Genomic DNA, 13,251 nt, shown 5'->3' with positions numbered 1-13,251 from the left:
TTCATCGGTAAACTTTATCTTACCTATTGGAATTACCTCTTTGGATATTCTTTCCGATAATAATGCAATCGGCAATATTATGGCTCCATGAGTGGCGCCATTTAAAATATTTCTTGTTTCCAAATTCTTTTCTGCTCCGTATGGTTTGGCCTTCGATCAGTTTTATCAGGCCATCGGCTAGAAGCAAGTAAAAACTCTCATCCATTTTGTTCACATGAATTGAATAATACCAAGTATCTTTCGCCTAAAGCATGATGTTCTCCTTCAACTTCTCTTTAACTCTATGCTGGCCTGGATACTTGACATATATATGACTTGTCAATAACCGTTTTAGCTACTGTTATCTTAGCATATTCTCCTTGGTCTAGATCACCCTTAGGTCCATACCTCTCCACGAAGGTCACATCATGTTTGTCCGGCTTCGTATCTTTTTCCTTCAACAAAATTTCCATGCCTAATTAAGCCTTTGTTGCTAATTGGAAAAGGTCATTGTACAGTTGCCCTTCCAATCTGTCCCTTAACATGATTTTCAGGCTACTAAAAGTTATTTCAGCAAAATATATCGATTTCTCGCTCTTTTGAATCTAGACGTAAACTAGTTTACCAATTTATTGTTCTGCTATTTAAAGCGGCCAAATCCACAATAGACACATAAGGAACTGGCCTACAGAACTGGTTATGAAATTAAGTCTCCATTTGCTCCCAAGAGTGAACAGCATTAGATGGTAAAGCAACATACCATGTAAAGGTACCGTTGGACTGTGAGGGAAACAACCTTAATTTTCAATAGTTGGCATGAGATGTGTCACCACTTTGCACAGTGAATAGGTTAATATGTTCTGCCGTGGATCGTCATCTTCGCCAGGCAAAAAGTTAAAATCAAGTATTTTAAAACCTTGGATAAAGTACAGCCTCTATCTAATCCGGATGCGGCTTTCTGTACATGGGTAAGATATTCACCGGATCACACCCTAGACGTCGCATTGCTTAGTCTAGCATCGGCCGGACATTCTAGGGATCTTGCCTAGGGACCACTTGAGCAGGCTGCCCTCCGAGCAAATGTGGTGGTCTAACTTGGTCGTCGACTACCAGATTTGGTCTTTGAGGAGCATACACTGATTTAGGTATTACCACTGCTTCACTTCGAACGACATTGTACAAACACAACCTGCCGGAATTCAATCATCCACAATGTTTGGAGAATACAATCACCTTACAAATAATGAAAACAAACTGTGCTAGAATTTAATCCTTGACAAAACTTGAGAATGTGAAAAATACTATGCTAGAATTTAACCAACAAGCAACACCTAAGATAGAGACGTACGCTGGAATTTGATTGACAACTCGAGTGTGGAACCTAGAAGTATAGTGCAAGAATATAAAGATAATTGAAATATTGTTTTTTTGTTTGTTTTTGCGGGGGAGTCTCCAATAGATGAACAACAGTATTGATAGAGGTCATGTCATAACCATCTTTGAGTAGTTCTCAGGGGTTGTAGCCATATTCTTTTACCTCCGAAAATTTTGTATCCATACTCTCATGATGCAATGATTTTATTCCAGAGCGATTGTTCCTTTAAAGTCATACGTTGATTGCTCCACGACCTCCATTGCTTGATCGTCCGTGACTTCAAATTTGTAACTGCTCCTTGACTTCCTCTCGATGGCTTGATTGGTAATATGTTGCCCTCGCTGTCCTTATTGATCGTTAACCATTCGTCATCGTATATCAACAGATAATCAATAATGCTCTCCGATGTATGCTAATATCGATAACAATCCATATGGTCATCGAGATTGATCACGTGCTCAGTAATACTCCATCCTATAGTCACATGCTCATTCATGCCAATGACTTGATTACTTTGTGGTGCAAACATATTGACTCTAATTTTAATTTTAAGGGTAGGCGATGCATAATCATGCATACATATATATGGTGAGAGATGCATAATTATATGGGAAAAAGCAATCAAAATTCCTAAACTATGCCTACAATAACACATTTATCTCAATTTTTTTGTGACATAAAAAGCCCCAAATCTTTTTATGACACCGAAAACCTTAATCTTCTATTTGTGCAACGCATTTATCTCATAAATGTGAGGCATCATAAAAATAATTTGGAATAAACGTGTCACACGGATTTAAATTTATGATTTTTTGTGTAAAAAAAAAAAAACTTGAAGTAAATGTGCCACTGTAAATATAATCTAAGTTTTTGGTGGCTTTTTTCCTAATTATATTTAAATCGATCCTAATTGGTTGATTATATGGAAAGCTCACATCCTACAAATCATGGTTAAAAGCTAAATCAAATTCAAAGCACGAGATAGCGGATTCAAAACGAAATCATCCAGCATCTTGCTTGCTTGCTGGTTTCAAATGTTCCAATTTCTTTTTCCCAACCTACTCCAAAGAAAAAAAAAAAGCCTTGGGTCAACGTTCAACGTTCAACGTTGGACGGCTTCTAGTTGTTCCCCTGAGTTTTCTCGAAGGTGTTTGCAGGTCAGTTAAACACGTCCTCGCCGTATTTAAAGGTTTCCGCTGGGTCAACAGCCCACGTGGCAGGATACCATTCTCTGTAGGTTATGAGGTTGTAAGCTCGTCGTCCTTTGGAGGAGATAGGGACACGGGTGTTTATCCTAAAAATGTTGTATAGACAATAGACGCAACGAATAAAATTAATTACAACACAATAATTATACGAAAACTTGCGTTTCCGATGGGAGTTGATATGGGGTTCTTATAATTTCTCTTAATTCTAAAAGTCCGACGACTTTGTATAAATTCAACTCAATAATTTACATCGAATTTTTCAATTTATCTGTGACTTTCAAAAACTTTTATTGATCTGATAACGTACATTATAATAATTACTGTGATGTAACTACACTTTCTTTTTTCTTTTTGAAATGAAAAATGGTGAACCTAATAATTATATTCGATACAATTAATTATGAGGAGAGTAGAAATTGCTATGTGGAAACAATGTGTTGCTTAGAAATTTATAATCCAAGTTTGGCCACCAAATGAAGACCATCGAATTGCGGTCTTTGCCATGACTCATAACATGCATTTTCTTCTCCCTACTTGCTCTGCTTATCTGCTGATGTTGAAGGAAGGAACATGTAAAACTAGCTGACACTGCAGAGGAACAAACTCATAGTTTTCTGGCTTGCCGTTAAACTACCTGGAAAATCTGGTTTAGCCGGCTTTTATTGGTTATAAAACCACATGAATCAAAGGTATCTGGTTGCTTTCTGGAGGGTATTCCAAAGCAACGATAAAACAAGGGGAACATGGTTGGCTCTTTGACTCTTCCCTCTTTCATCCGTTGACTGACACGAGAGATTGGTGGAGCGAAACGAGAAAGTACAAAGGAATAAATTCGTTCACACCCATCATGCTAGGACCCACCGAATTTTAGCGCTTTGGAACGAGGTTAAAACCAATGGGGGAGGGGGGTTTTCTGCGGAGCAATAAACAAAAGCAAACTACCACGTTTTGCTTCATATAGAGCTGTTGGATCGGTGACTCCAATTCCGGGGAGTCTCTCTAACCGGAAAAACACTCTGAACGACCTCCAAGTATGCCGAGAGTGACCTCATCACCTCCTCGGATTCACAGCTCCTTCTTCCTCTTCTTGTACATCCCCTGTCTCGTCTTCCTCTGCTCCCTCTCCCATGTTGCAGAGTCTCAAATCCAAGATCAAGAACAGCAAGTCCTGTTGAAGCTGAGGCAATCCTGGCAGGACCCATCTTCCCTCGACCACTGGGTCACCTCCAATTCATCCTCCCACTGCACATGGCCGGAGATCACCTGCCAAGACGGCTCAATCACCGAGCTCAATCTTGTCAACCTGAACATAAATTTTTCGATCCCCCCATTCATCTGCGACCTCAAGAATCTGACCAAGCTCAATCTCTCCTACAACAATATTCCTGGAGAGTTTCCCACTGTTCTCTACAACTGTTCCAAGCTCGTGTACCTCGACCTGTCCCAGAATTACTTCGAAGGTCCTATTCCATCCGACATCGACCATATGGCCGATCTTCAGGTCCTGATTCTTGCCGCCAACAGCTTCTCATTCGATGTCCCAGCGTCAATTGCGAGACTGCGGAGGCTGAGGATCCTTCACCTTTACCAGTCCGAGTACAATGGCACTTACCCTGAAGAGATTTTTGGCCTGTCTGATCTCGAAGAACTGAGGCTCGAGTACAACGACAAGTTTGTGCCGTTGCAGCTACCACAGAACTTAACTGCCCTGAAGAAGCTGCGGTTCTTCTCGATGGCGCAGACTAACCTGTTTGGTGGAATCCCAGAGACAGTCGGTGATATGGAGGCTCTCGAGTACTTAAATTTGGCGATGAATCTACTGACAGGAGAGATCCCAGGTAGCATTTTCACTCTGAGGAACTTGAGCGAGTTGTACGTGTTCACGACCAATGTGTCCGGGTCAATCCCTCAGGCAGTGAGTGCCGTGAACCTGAGAGTGATCGATCTGTCATTTAATAATTTGACGGGGAACATACCTGAAGATTTTGGGAAGCTCAAGAATCTATCCAGCTTGAATTTAATATTCAATCAATTGTCCGGTAGAATCCCAGAAGGTTTCGGGCGGCTTCCTGCTTTGTCTAAGGTCAGGCTGTCCAACAACAATTTGTCAGGCACGATCCCCCAGGACTTCGGCAAGTTTTCCCCACTTGAAAGATTCGAAGTGGCCTTCAACAACTTGACCGGCGCATTGCCAGAACAACTGTGCCATGGTGGCACACTGATCGGGTTGGCTGCTATGCACAACAATCTCAGCGGGGAGTTGCCGGAGTCACTTGGAAATTGCAGTGCTTTGTCCGTAGTGAGGTTGAACAACAATGGATTCACTGGCAATGTGCCTGGAGGACTCTGGATGTTGCGGAACTTGACGACTTTGATCTTGAGTGGTAATGGATTAACTGGCGAGCTTCCTGAGGAGCTGTCCCAGAACCTCACTCGGGTCGAGATGAGCAACAACGGATTCTTCGGCAAGATTCCAAGCACACTGTCTTCGTGGAGGAACTTGGTGGTGTTTGATGCCAGTAATAACCTCCTCAGCGGCACCATTCCGACTGAATTGACCGAGCTTCCTTCACTTACGATGCTTTTGCTAGGTCAGAACGAGCTCTCCGGTAATCTTCCAACAGCTATTGTTTCGTGGAACTCCTTGACCACTCTGAATCTTAGTCACAATCAATTGTCTGGACCGATTCCTAGCAAAATCGGTCTTCTACCGGTACTCAGGCAATTGGACCTGTCTGAAAACCAACTGTCTGGCTCGATTCCTCCTGATTTAGGCCTGAAGCTGAACATTCTCAATTTATCCTCCAATCGCCTCAGTGGACGAATCCCAGACGAGTTAGAGAATGCCGCATATGCCACCAGTTTCCTGAACAACCCAGGCCTCTGTGCATCCAATCCACTCATAAGGCTCAATTCCTGCAATTCCCAATCCCGTAGATCGAGCAAAAGCTTGCCAACCAATCTCGCCTTGATTGTGATCTTGGCCATTGCTGCAGCGATGTTCATTTTTCTGGCAGTGGTATTCACGGTCAGAGCTTCCAGAAAGAAGAGAAACGGGTTTGGTTCAACTCCGAAACTGACCCCATTCCGAAGTTTGAATTTCACAGAATCAAATGTTCTGTCGGGATTGAAGGAAGATAATGTGATTGGAAGTGGCGGATCAGGAAAAGTATACAGAATCATCGTGAATTGTTCTGGTGATGCCATCGCGGTAAAAAGGATTTTTGATAACAGAAAATTGGACGAGAAGCTAGAGAAGCAATTCTTAGCAGAAGTGGAGATACTTGGGAGCATAAGGCATCTGAACATAATCAAATTGCTGTGCTGTATTTCTTGTGAGAACTTGAAACTCATAGCGTACGAGTACATGGAAAATCACAGCTTGGACCATTGGCTTCACAAGATGAGAAGATCATCACCCGTCTCAGGTGGAGCCAACAGTATGTTCTTGGATTGGCCCAAAAGGTTACAGATTGCGCTAGGAACTGCTAAGGGACTTTGCTATATGCATCATGATTGTTCACCACCCATCATCCACCGAGACGTGAAATCGAGCAACATTCTTTTAGACTCGAAGTTCAATGCAAAAATTGCTGACTTTGGCCTTGCAAGGATGTTGGCCAAGCACGGGGAAGCCGTTACAATGACTACTGTTGCCGGTTCTTTTGGCTATCTTGCACCAGGTTTGTCTATTCACTTAACACGAGTTCATTTTAGTTATGAAGGTTCACCCTATTCATATTTATGTCTTGCCCTTTCTTTGTTGAATAACAGAGTATGCTCATACAACAAGAGTTAATGAGAAGATCGACGTTTATAGCTTTGGAGTCGTTCTCTTGGAACTCACCACCGGCAGGGAGGCTAACAATGGGACCGAAGACATGTGCCTTGCTGATTGGGCACGGCATCATGTCCAAGATGGCAAGCCGATATCCAATGCGATAGATGAGAAGATCAAGGGCAACTCGTACCTAGATGAAGTTAGCAATGTCTTTAAGCTCGGGATCTTTTGCACTGCTACTCTGCCTTCCTCGAGGCCAACAATGAAGGAGGTATTGCAATTGCTGCTCAAATGTAGCGATCAGCTTCACAATGTCGAGAAGAAATCCCGACACAACTTCGATGTCGCTCCCCTCCTCGGAAATTCTAAGTACCAGGAAATGCCACACAGCGATTATCATGTTCTCGAGTACAACACTTATTGACCGTTTGCACTAAAACAGTTGCAGAAGCTTCGTGAAGGTATGTGGACAGCCAGCTTCTGTGGGACTTCCTCAACTTATCCTAAAAAAGGACGAGCATCAAGCGTTTTGTCTGTGTATTATTTTCTGAATGTATACTATAGAATTTACAGAACATAAGAGAGACGGATTTGTAAATTTGAGCAAGACAGATTCAGAACAAGGTTGTGCACTTTGTGCAGAAGGTGTAGAGCAAACCTATAATTATAGAGGCAATAAAAGATCGAAGATGAAGAGCACTCCTGCTACTTAAGGCTTCAAAGATGATAGTCACATCAGCAACGAAAGGTGTTGCTGTACAGTGAATATCACCGTGAGATGTCTGATCTTTTGCCGCATTTGCAGCTCACTAAAGCTGGCAAATCCGTCGATGGCTTGAAAGTAAATTCCTGAACTCAGACAATTTTTCGAATCGCTATTATATGATGCTGACACAAAAGGAACCAAGAAATGAGACCCTTTTTCTTGATACGATCGAGTTTTAAAATAGTACAACATCATCTCACGCATGCGCAAACACCATTTACAGCAACTTCCGTCCAACTTATGACAAGAATAATGCAAGAATAATGCAAAATAACAGATCGGTGCTAAGGCAATCGGTAACTTCGAAATGATTTAGCAGCTATAGGAACTTTTTTGAGAATTTACCTCAGTAAACCGAAATGCAGAGACACTTCGTAACAATGACTTGCCGACTCACTATAATTGTCTCTGAGACATAATATCTCCTTGAACCATCAATAATAATGGAAACATCCACAAATAGAAATCCACTGAGAAGTTCCAGCTAAAATAGTTCCCGCTTTATTGGGAGGATCCTTCATTTATTCAGAAGTTGATACATTTACATCTTTTCTTCCTTGGATACTTGAGTTATCTAGGCTAAAGTTACTCAGTTCTTTGCTCGCTAGACTATTGCTGGTACCCCACCTCGAAGTATGATACAACAAGACCTCAGAGAGACCCAAATGATATCCTAATAAAAGGGTGGGGAGGCATACAAAATTTGGGAAACTGAGATTATCATGTCAAACCGAGATACTCCAGGCTCACTGTGTCTCAAGGTATTGTGAATGAGAGGCTGCGAGAAGGGCAGCTCCAATGCCTGAGCCATCATTTGAAAGCACTATCACTGTGTTCTCAGCAACTTCAGGTCCCAGCAACTCCCTAAGGGTGGCCTCCACGCAGTTCCGGAATTTGGCGTAGTGCTCGAATAGACCTCCATCCAATGCTATAACCGATCTCTGCTTCTCCCCATCCCTAAGGGTATCTCTTCCCAGCTTCTTCAGGATGCCGAATATCCCAGCAGCAGCAAGACGAGCAGCTCTTGTGGCGACTATGTTGCATAGATCAACTACAACTTTCCTCGTTCTCAAGGAGGTGTCGGATATCTGAGGATGGACAAATCAGCATTAATTATAGGGGACTCAGCAATTCCTAAAGTTGGAAAATTAATTTAGGAAAGTGAAGCATTAAATAGGGATTTATGGATTCAGATGTAGATAATTGCAGATCAGAGAAAAAAGAACCATCTTTCATTGTTCCAGAAACCTGGGCCATCATATTTGCATTTGAATTCCCTGAATACCCAAATGGCACAATCAATCCACGCTGTAAAAGTAGTATTTACTTACAATTGATATAATTAGAGATTACTTTTCCCTTAGTACTAGACAGAACAGAAGTGAAAAAGCGATGCTATTAGAGACACCGCAGGTACGACATTAAGCTGCAGATAGGCTGATACCTCCAAGACATCGCTCAGTTTTTTCCCCACCACTGTAAGATCAGGAGATGTGTCATGATGCATGGCAGACATGTCAGGAGTCCTGCAAATTTGGGACAGAAGTTTAGGGAAATCCAACCATCTCACATTCACATGAAGAAACAGCGATTGATTAAATTTATAGTTGTACCTTAATATGAAAGGAATTTTCAGCTTCAATGGGATATCACCAAATAGTGCTGATTCCTCCGCCATTCTCAACAAAGCTATACGGACAATTTCTCCAAGGTACATGCCAGAAATCAGCTTCTCATAAGCCTACCGAACAACAAAATGACGTTATACATCTTTGTTAAACTACACATTCATGAGGCACATGAGATAGAAAAAAGAAGTGAAGCCACCTGCTCCCCCGGATTCAAACTCTCGTCATCCAGGGTTTTATCATATTCTGTCAGTGGAAGGTGTGGCGACTGGAAATTGCCCCATTCTGTGTTGATAACCTACAAGGACAAAGATGTTTGATCACCCACCATACATTTGCCATACTCAGTAAGTTCAATCGACCTTCTTTCAAGCAAAGCATTTAATTCTGAAAAGTACTAAACAAATCCAGCAGTATAATGCAACAATCCAGAAATGAGATGAAATCAAGTTTGATAAGTTGATGACAGAAGACCACAACAAGATCACCGGATTGTTTTCACCTTGATTTGCAATAAGGGCATAGAACAGTCTATGCAACATCATGATAACAATAGAGATGAAGTAGGCTTTGTTTGGTAACACAGAAATTAAGGGCCCAAAATTTAAGTAATGGTGACTTCTTTTTTTTCTTTTTTTTTTGGGTCGAACAAGTACTGGTGACTTTGAGTGCTGAAGATTGAAAAGGAATTTGATAATGCCTGACAGGTGAGCGCTGAAAACCGTTAGTTTATAATCAAAAATGGAATCTGAACATTGTTGGTAGGCAATAGCAACATAACTGGGAAGATTTGGACATTTATTGATAAACTTTTTCTTCTTTGAACTCATTCCTTACTTAATATATCAAGTGAAGTTTGGACTTAACTAAACCTATTAGTTTGTTAGTTACTGTTATCGCATAAACCTAATCTCATAAACAGTTGAAATGATCTTCATGCCAACGGCTGAAAGACTTAAGGAGGAAAAGAACTTACCATTTCTCCTGATTTAGGCAGAGGACCATGCCACTTGGGAATGGCATGTATCTGCTCAACATAAGCAGCATTTGTTCCAGTACCCAATATGACAGCAGCAACAACATCCGGGTCATTATATCTACCTCCAGCCATTGTTCCAATTGTATCATTAACCTACATCAATTAAGCCATCTAAGGAATCCTGACTAGAAATCACATTCAAAAACAGTTGACAGAAAATGCTAAGCACGCATTAGTAACACCTAATTCTTCTTCCTTTTTTTCAAATAAATGGTGCCCAGTCCATATTGATGCTGAAGAAATTCAACAGGTAGAACGTATAAAAATCTTAAAAAGATCTCTTTGGTTTCAGCTAAACAATAAAGAAGAAACTACACTTACCAAAGCAGCCACTCGCATGTCAAGGCCCACTCTCTCCATAGCTTTACTCAATTCACTGACAACATCTTCTCCAACCTACTCAGTTATCCATAAAGGAAAGAGAATACCATGGGTCAGATGACAGACATCAGAGTTTGTAAAGGTGTGCGCATAAGAATCTTGGAAAATCAGATGATAAGACAGACTTATTCTTCCAGTCATGCTTCTCGCTTAATAGATCACTTCTATAAATGAACTTGTACAAATCCTTATTATGCTTGCTTTACTAAAAAAATTTCGTCATAGTCAAGGGCAAGTTTAGAGTTGAACTGTACAAAAAAAACAATGGTACAGAGCGCTCCCAGTCATTTCTCTACAATCTCCAGTTAGCTCACCTATTTGGTGATATAAGCAAGATCTAACAGAGACATATATATAACTCATAAAAAGAAATTCTCATATCTCACTGTAATGCAGATTGAAGACTTGAATTCTTACTGAGAACAACTGGGCAATTAACAAATGAACTTCAAGTGGCAGATTCTCATGTGTCTCAAACTTGTTTAACTAAGATTAGAATGGCATGTTTTAGCTACTATCTGGCGTGATTCCTTTTTCTGTCCTATTGAACAGTCTCTAGTATAAACGAGGGCAAACTGTCCTCTCTCGAAAGAGAGAAATTTGAAAACAAGCTCAAAATGAATTTCATTTGAAGGTGGACCCACATGCATAAGTGGCTGGAGGTGGATGGATCTGCCAGCATGCATCCATTTCGGATACCAGGATGTAAGAAACAGGCATAACAGCAGTTAATCAAAAGACAAAGTAATGGAATGAATGTAACAGGCTGTAAAAGACAAGTTAAGATAGTTATTATCACCGCATCTTCTATTGAGAATCCTTTCGTCCATTTAATTAGAGTCCCCGATGCGATTGATGATTGCCTAACTGGAAACGAGAAGGTAAAACCGAGCTCCCTCTGTCTACCAGGGTAAAGATGCGAATCTTCACCTTCTGTAGCAACAAATTTTGCTAACGCCATGGCGATGAAATCAAACAATTCCTGTAAACAATTGGAAATAAAAGAAAAGCCTCAGGGCATAGAACTAACACTAGTACAGGAAAACTAATTAGCAATTATACAGATGGACAGAGACTCACATTCGAACTTCCGGTCATCAAATGAGGTGGTATCGACACTTCTTCATATTCTCGTTTGATGATGCCTTTCTCCTTTCCGCCCAGATGTACACGGAGTATGCGGAAATTTGTGCCACCAAGATCCAAGGCATAATATAACCCTTTCTCGTCCCTTAGAAAGACAAGGATTGGTTTTGGATTCATCATCATGGGAAAAATAAGAAAAAAACAGCAAGCTAAATAGTATGGACTGTCTCTAGGTTCTTGGCAATCGCGCTTGAAGACCCAACCTTTATTCCAAAATATACAAAATGGCCCTCGACCCTGAATGCTGTTTCCAATACCATAAATGTTTTACATAATTTTGCAGGGGAAGCATCAAACACTTGAAGCAGATAATAGCTTCTTTCATCAATTATCATCAGTAAACCAAAATGAGTCTAGACAGCCCAGAATGCCCTGTTTCTTCTCAGAATCAAGCACAAACTGGGTTTCAGTCGACAAATGCACAAAACTGCCTTGACAACTAATCTTCTCATCCCATGTAAGGACTAAGAATCATCTGAACCAAAAGAAAGAAAATCATACTGACTGAATGCAGCAATTCTTGCCTATGCTTTTGGCTCCATCACCACTGCAAATTCAAATGGAACCAGAGACTATAGAGACAGCAAACCGTAATTCAAGTTCGTCCCTTTCGAATTTTTTGTGTCTAAATGATCGCAAAAGCAAGGCCTCTCCACCACTTATATATAATCTCTTCGTCAATCAAACACCTTTAGTCAATCAAATCCCAACAAGTCAAACGAAGAACACACTACATGGGACTTTCTACAAACAGTCACATTTAATAAAAACAGTTAGAAGCAAAGACACGACCGAAACTCACCAAAACTATCTTACTAGCTCATTCAAAATTTCTAGGCACAAGGTAATATAATAATTTTCAACAATTTTAATCATAATTCGTGACATGCACGATTATTTTTTATTATTATTTTTTGAAATTTAATGTTCGTTGAACAACTAGACCCGGGAAAAATTTGCTGTCGCTCTTGAAGTAAATCGTCGGCTCTGCCGCTAAAACCAAATGATGGGCAGAGATGGAAAGAAGAAGGAAACGTGGTTACCCCGTGGGGAGGCTATCGACGTAGCTGATGAGCATCTTGAGCTTGCTGCCGCCGTCGGAGGCGAGGCCGGCGTGCATCTCGACGAGCATCGCTTCCGCCACCTGCCTCAGCTTCCAGACGGGGATCCCGCACTTCTCCTCCAGCTCCTTCACCATCTCCGCCGCCCTCTCCCACTTCCCATCCGACTCCGACCACCCCTCCTCCGCCGCTCCTGTTCTCCTCCTCCTGGTGCACCTCGCCGCCGCCGCCGCCCCCGCCGCGGCCGCCGCCGCCACGGTGGCGCACGCAACAATCGCCGCCTTCTTACCCATCTCCCACCTCCACCGCCACCGCCGCAGCACACAGACCCCAAGCGAGTTGACGGTTCGCTTCCTCGCAAGTTTCGTCCTTTCCGATACAGCACATGCAAGGCTGGTATCGATCTCTCTGGGCGTGCCTAGATGACTCTACTTTCCGATACAGCACATGCAAGTAGATGGTTTTATAATCGCAAATTATCCACTTGGCGTTCCGGGTTTTTGACTTTATCGTGAATGTGATCATTTCAAATAAGGTGGGAATGAAGGACGGCTGAGGTTGGAGAAGACTTTGGCATTTTGCATTCAAGGATTCGGTTCTTTTCAGGACTCCAATGATGACTTGTCGGATCACGGCATTCTTGTTCAAGATAATTCATTTTAGATTTTAATGCAAACTTACAAGAGTCAACTGCTTGATCGAGCTCGCCTCGTAAGAGATGATGGCAATAAGAGTCAAGATGTTATCACGTTCGATGTTGATTTGATTGGATGGACAGATGCATTGCTCGACCTTGCCTCTCTTGTTCCGAGAGCAATTTGGATGTGATCGAATATCTAGTAGTTTCGTAGCTAAGTTGTCTCATTAATATTCCTGTCAATCCTCTA

General features: G+C 41.7%; 2 protein-coding genes across 3 annotated transcripts; one reads left to right on the top strand and one right to left on the bottom strand.

Annotated features, from left to right (window-relative positions):
• The first annotated feature begins 3,444 nt into the window (after positions 1–3,444).
• Positions 3,445–7,241, top strand: LOC104436226 (receptor-like protein kinase 5). The gene is made up of 2 exons (XM_010048951.3): positions 3,445–6,245; positions 6,337–7,241. The coding sequence occupies exons 1-2, from the start codon at positions 3,596–3,598 to the stop codon at positions 6,765–6,767; spliced, it is 3,081 nt and encodes a 1,026-aa protein (XP_010047253.2). The 5' UTR covers positions 3,445–3,595; the 3' UTR covers positions 6,768–7,241.
• Positions 7,242–7,587: 346 nt separating this feature from the next.
• On the bottom strand, positions 7,588–12,941 carry LOC104436225 (hexokinase-2). 2 transcript variants are annotated; one of them, XM_010048950.3, is made up of 9 exons: positions 12,347–12,937; positions 11,238–11,388; positions 10,957–11,139; positions 10,098–10,172; positions 9,714–9,869; positions 8,937–9,035; positions 8,723–8,850; positions 8,554–8,635; positions 7,588–8,197 (listed from the first exon to the last, which is right to left on the bottom strand). In XM_010048950.3, exons 1-9 carry the CDS (start codon positions 12,655–12,657, stop codon positions 7,856–7,858), a joined length of 1,527 nt encoding a protein of 508 aa, XP_010047252.2. In that variant the 5' UTR covers positions 12,658–12,937; the 3' UTR covers positions 7,588–7,855. The 2 variants fall into 2 exon arrangements, with proteins under 2 accessions (XP_010047252.2, XP_039166336.1); XM_039310402.1 differs by lacking the exon at positions 7,588–8,197 and adding an exon at positions 8,318–8,386 and having other exon boundaries at positions 12,347–12,941.
• Between the last annotated feature and the right edge of the window lie 310 nt (positions 12,942–13,251).

The sequence above is a fragment of the Eucalyptus grandis genome, chromosome 3 (genome assembly GCF_016545825.1).
Source record: "Eucalyptus grandis isolate ANBG69807.140 chromosome 3, ASM1654582v1, whole genome shotgun sequence".
NCBI classification, from domain to species: domain Eukaryota; kingdom Viridiplantae; phylum Streptophyta; class Magnoliopsida; order Myrtales; family Myrtaceae; genus Eucalyptus; species Eucalyptus grandis.
Note: the sequence above shows the minus strand (reverse complement) of the source record. Positions and strands in the feature narration are given on the sequence as shown.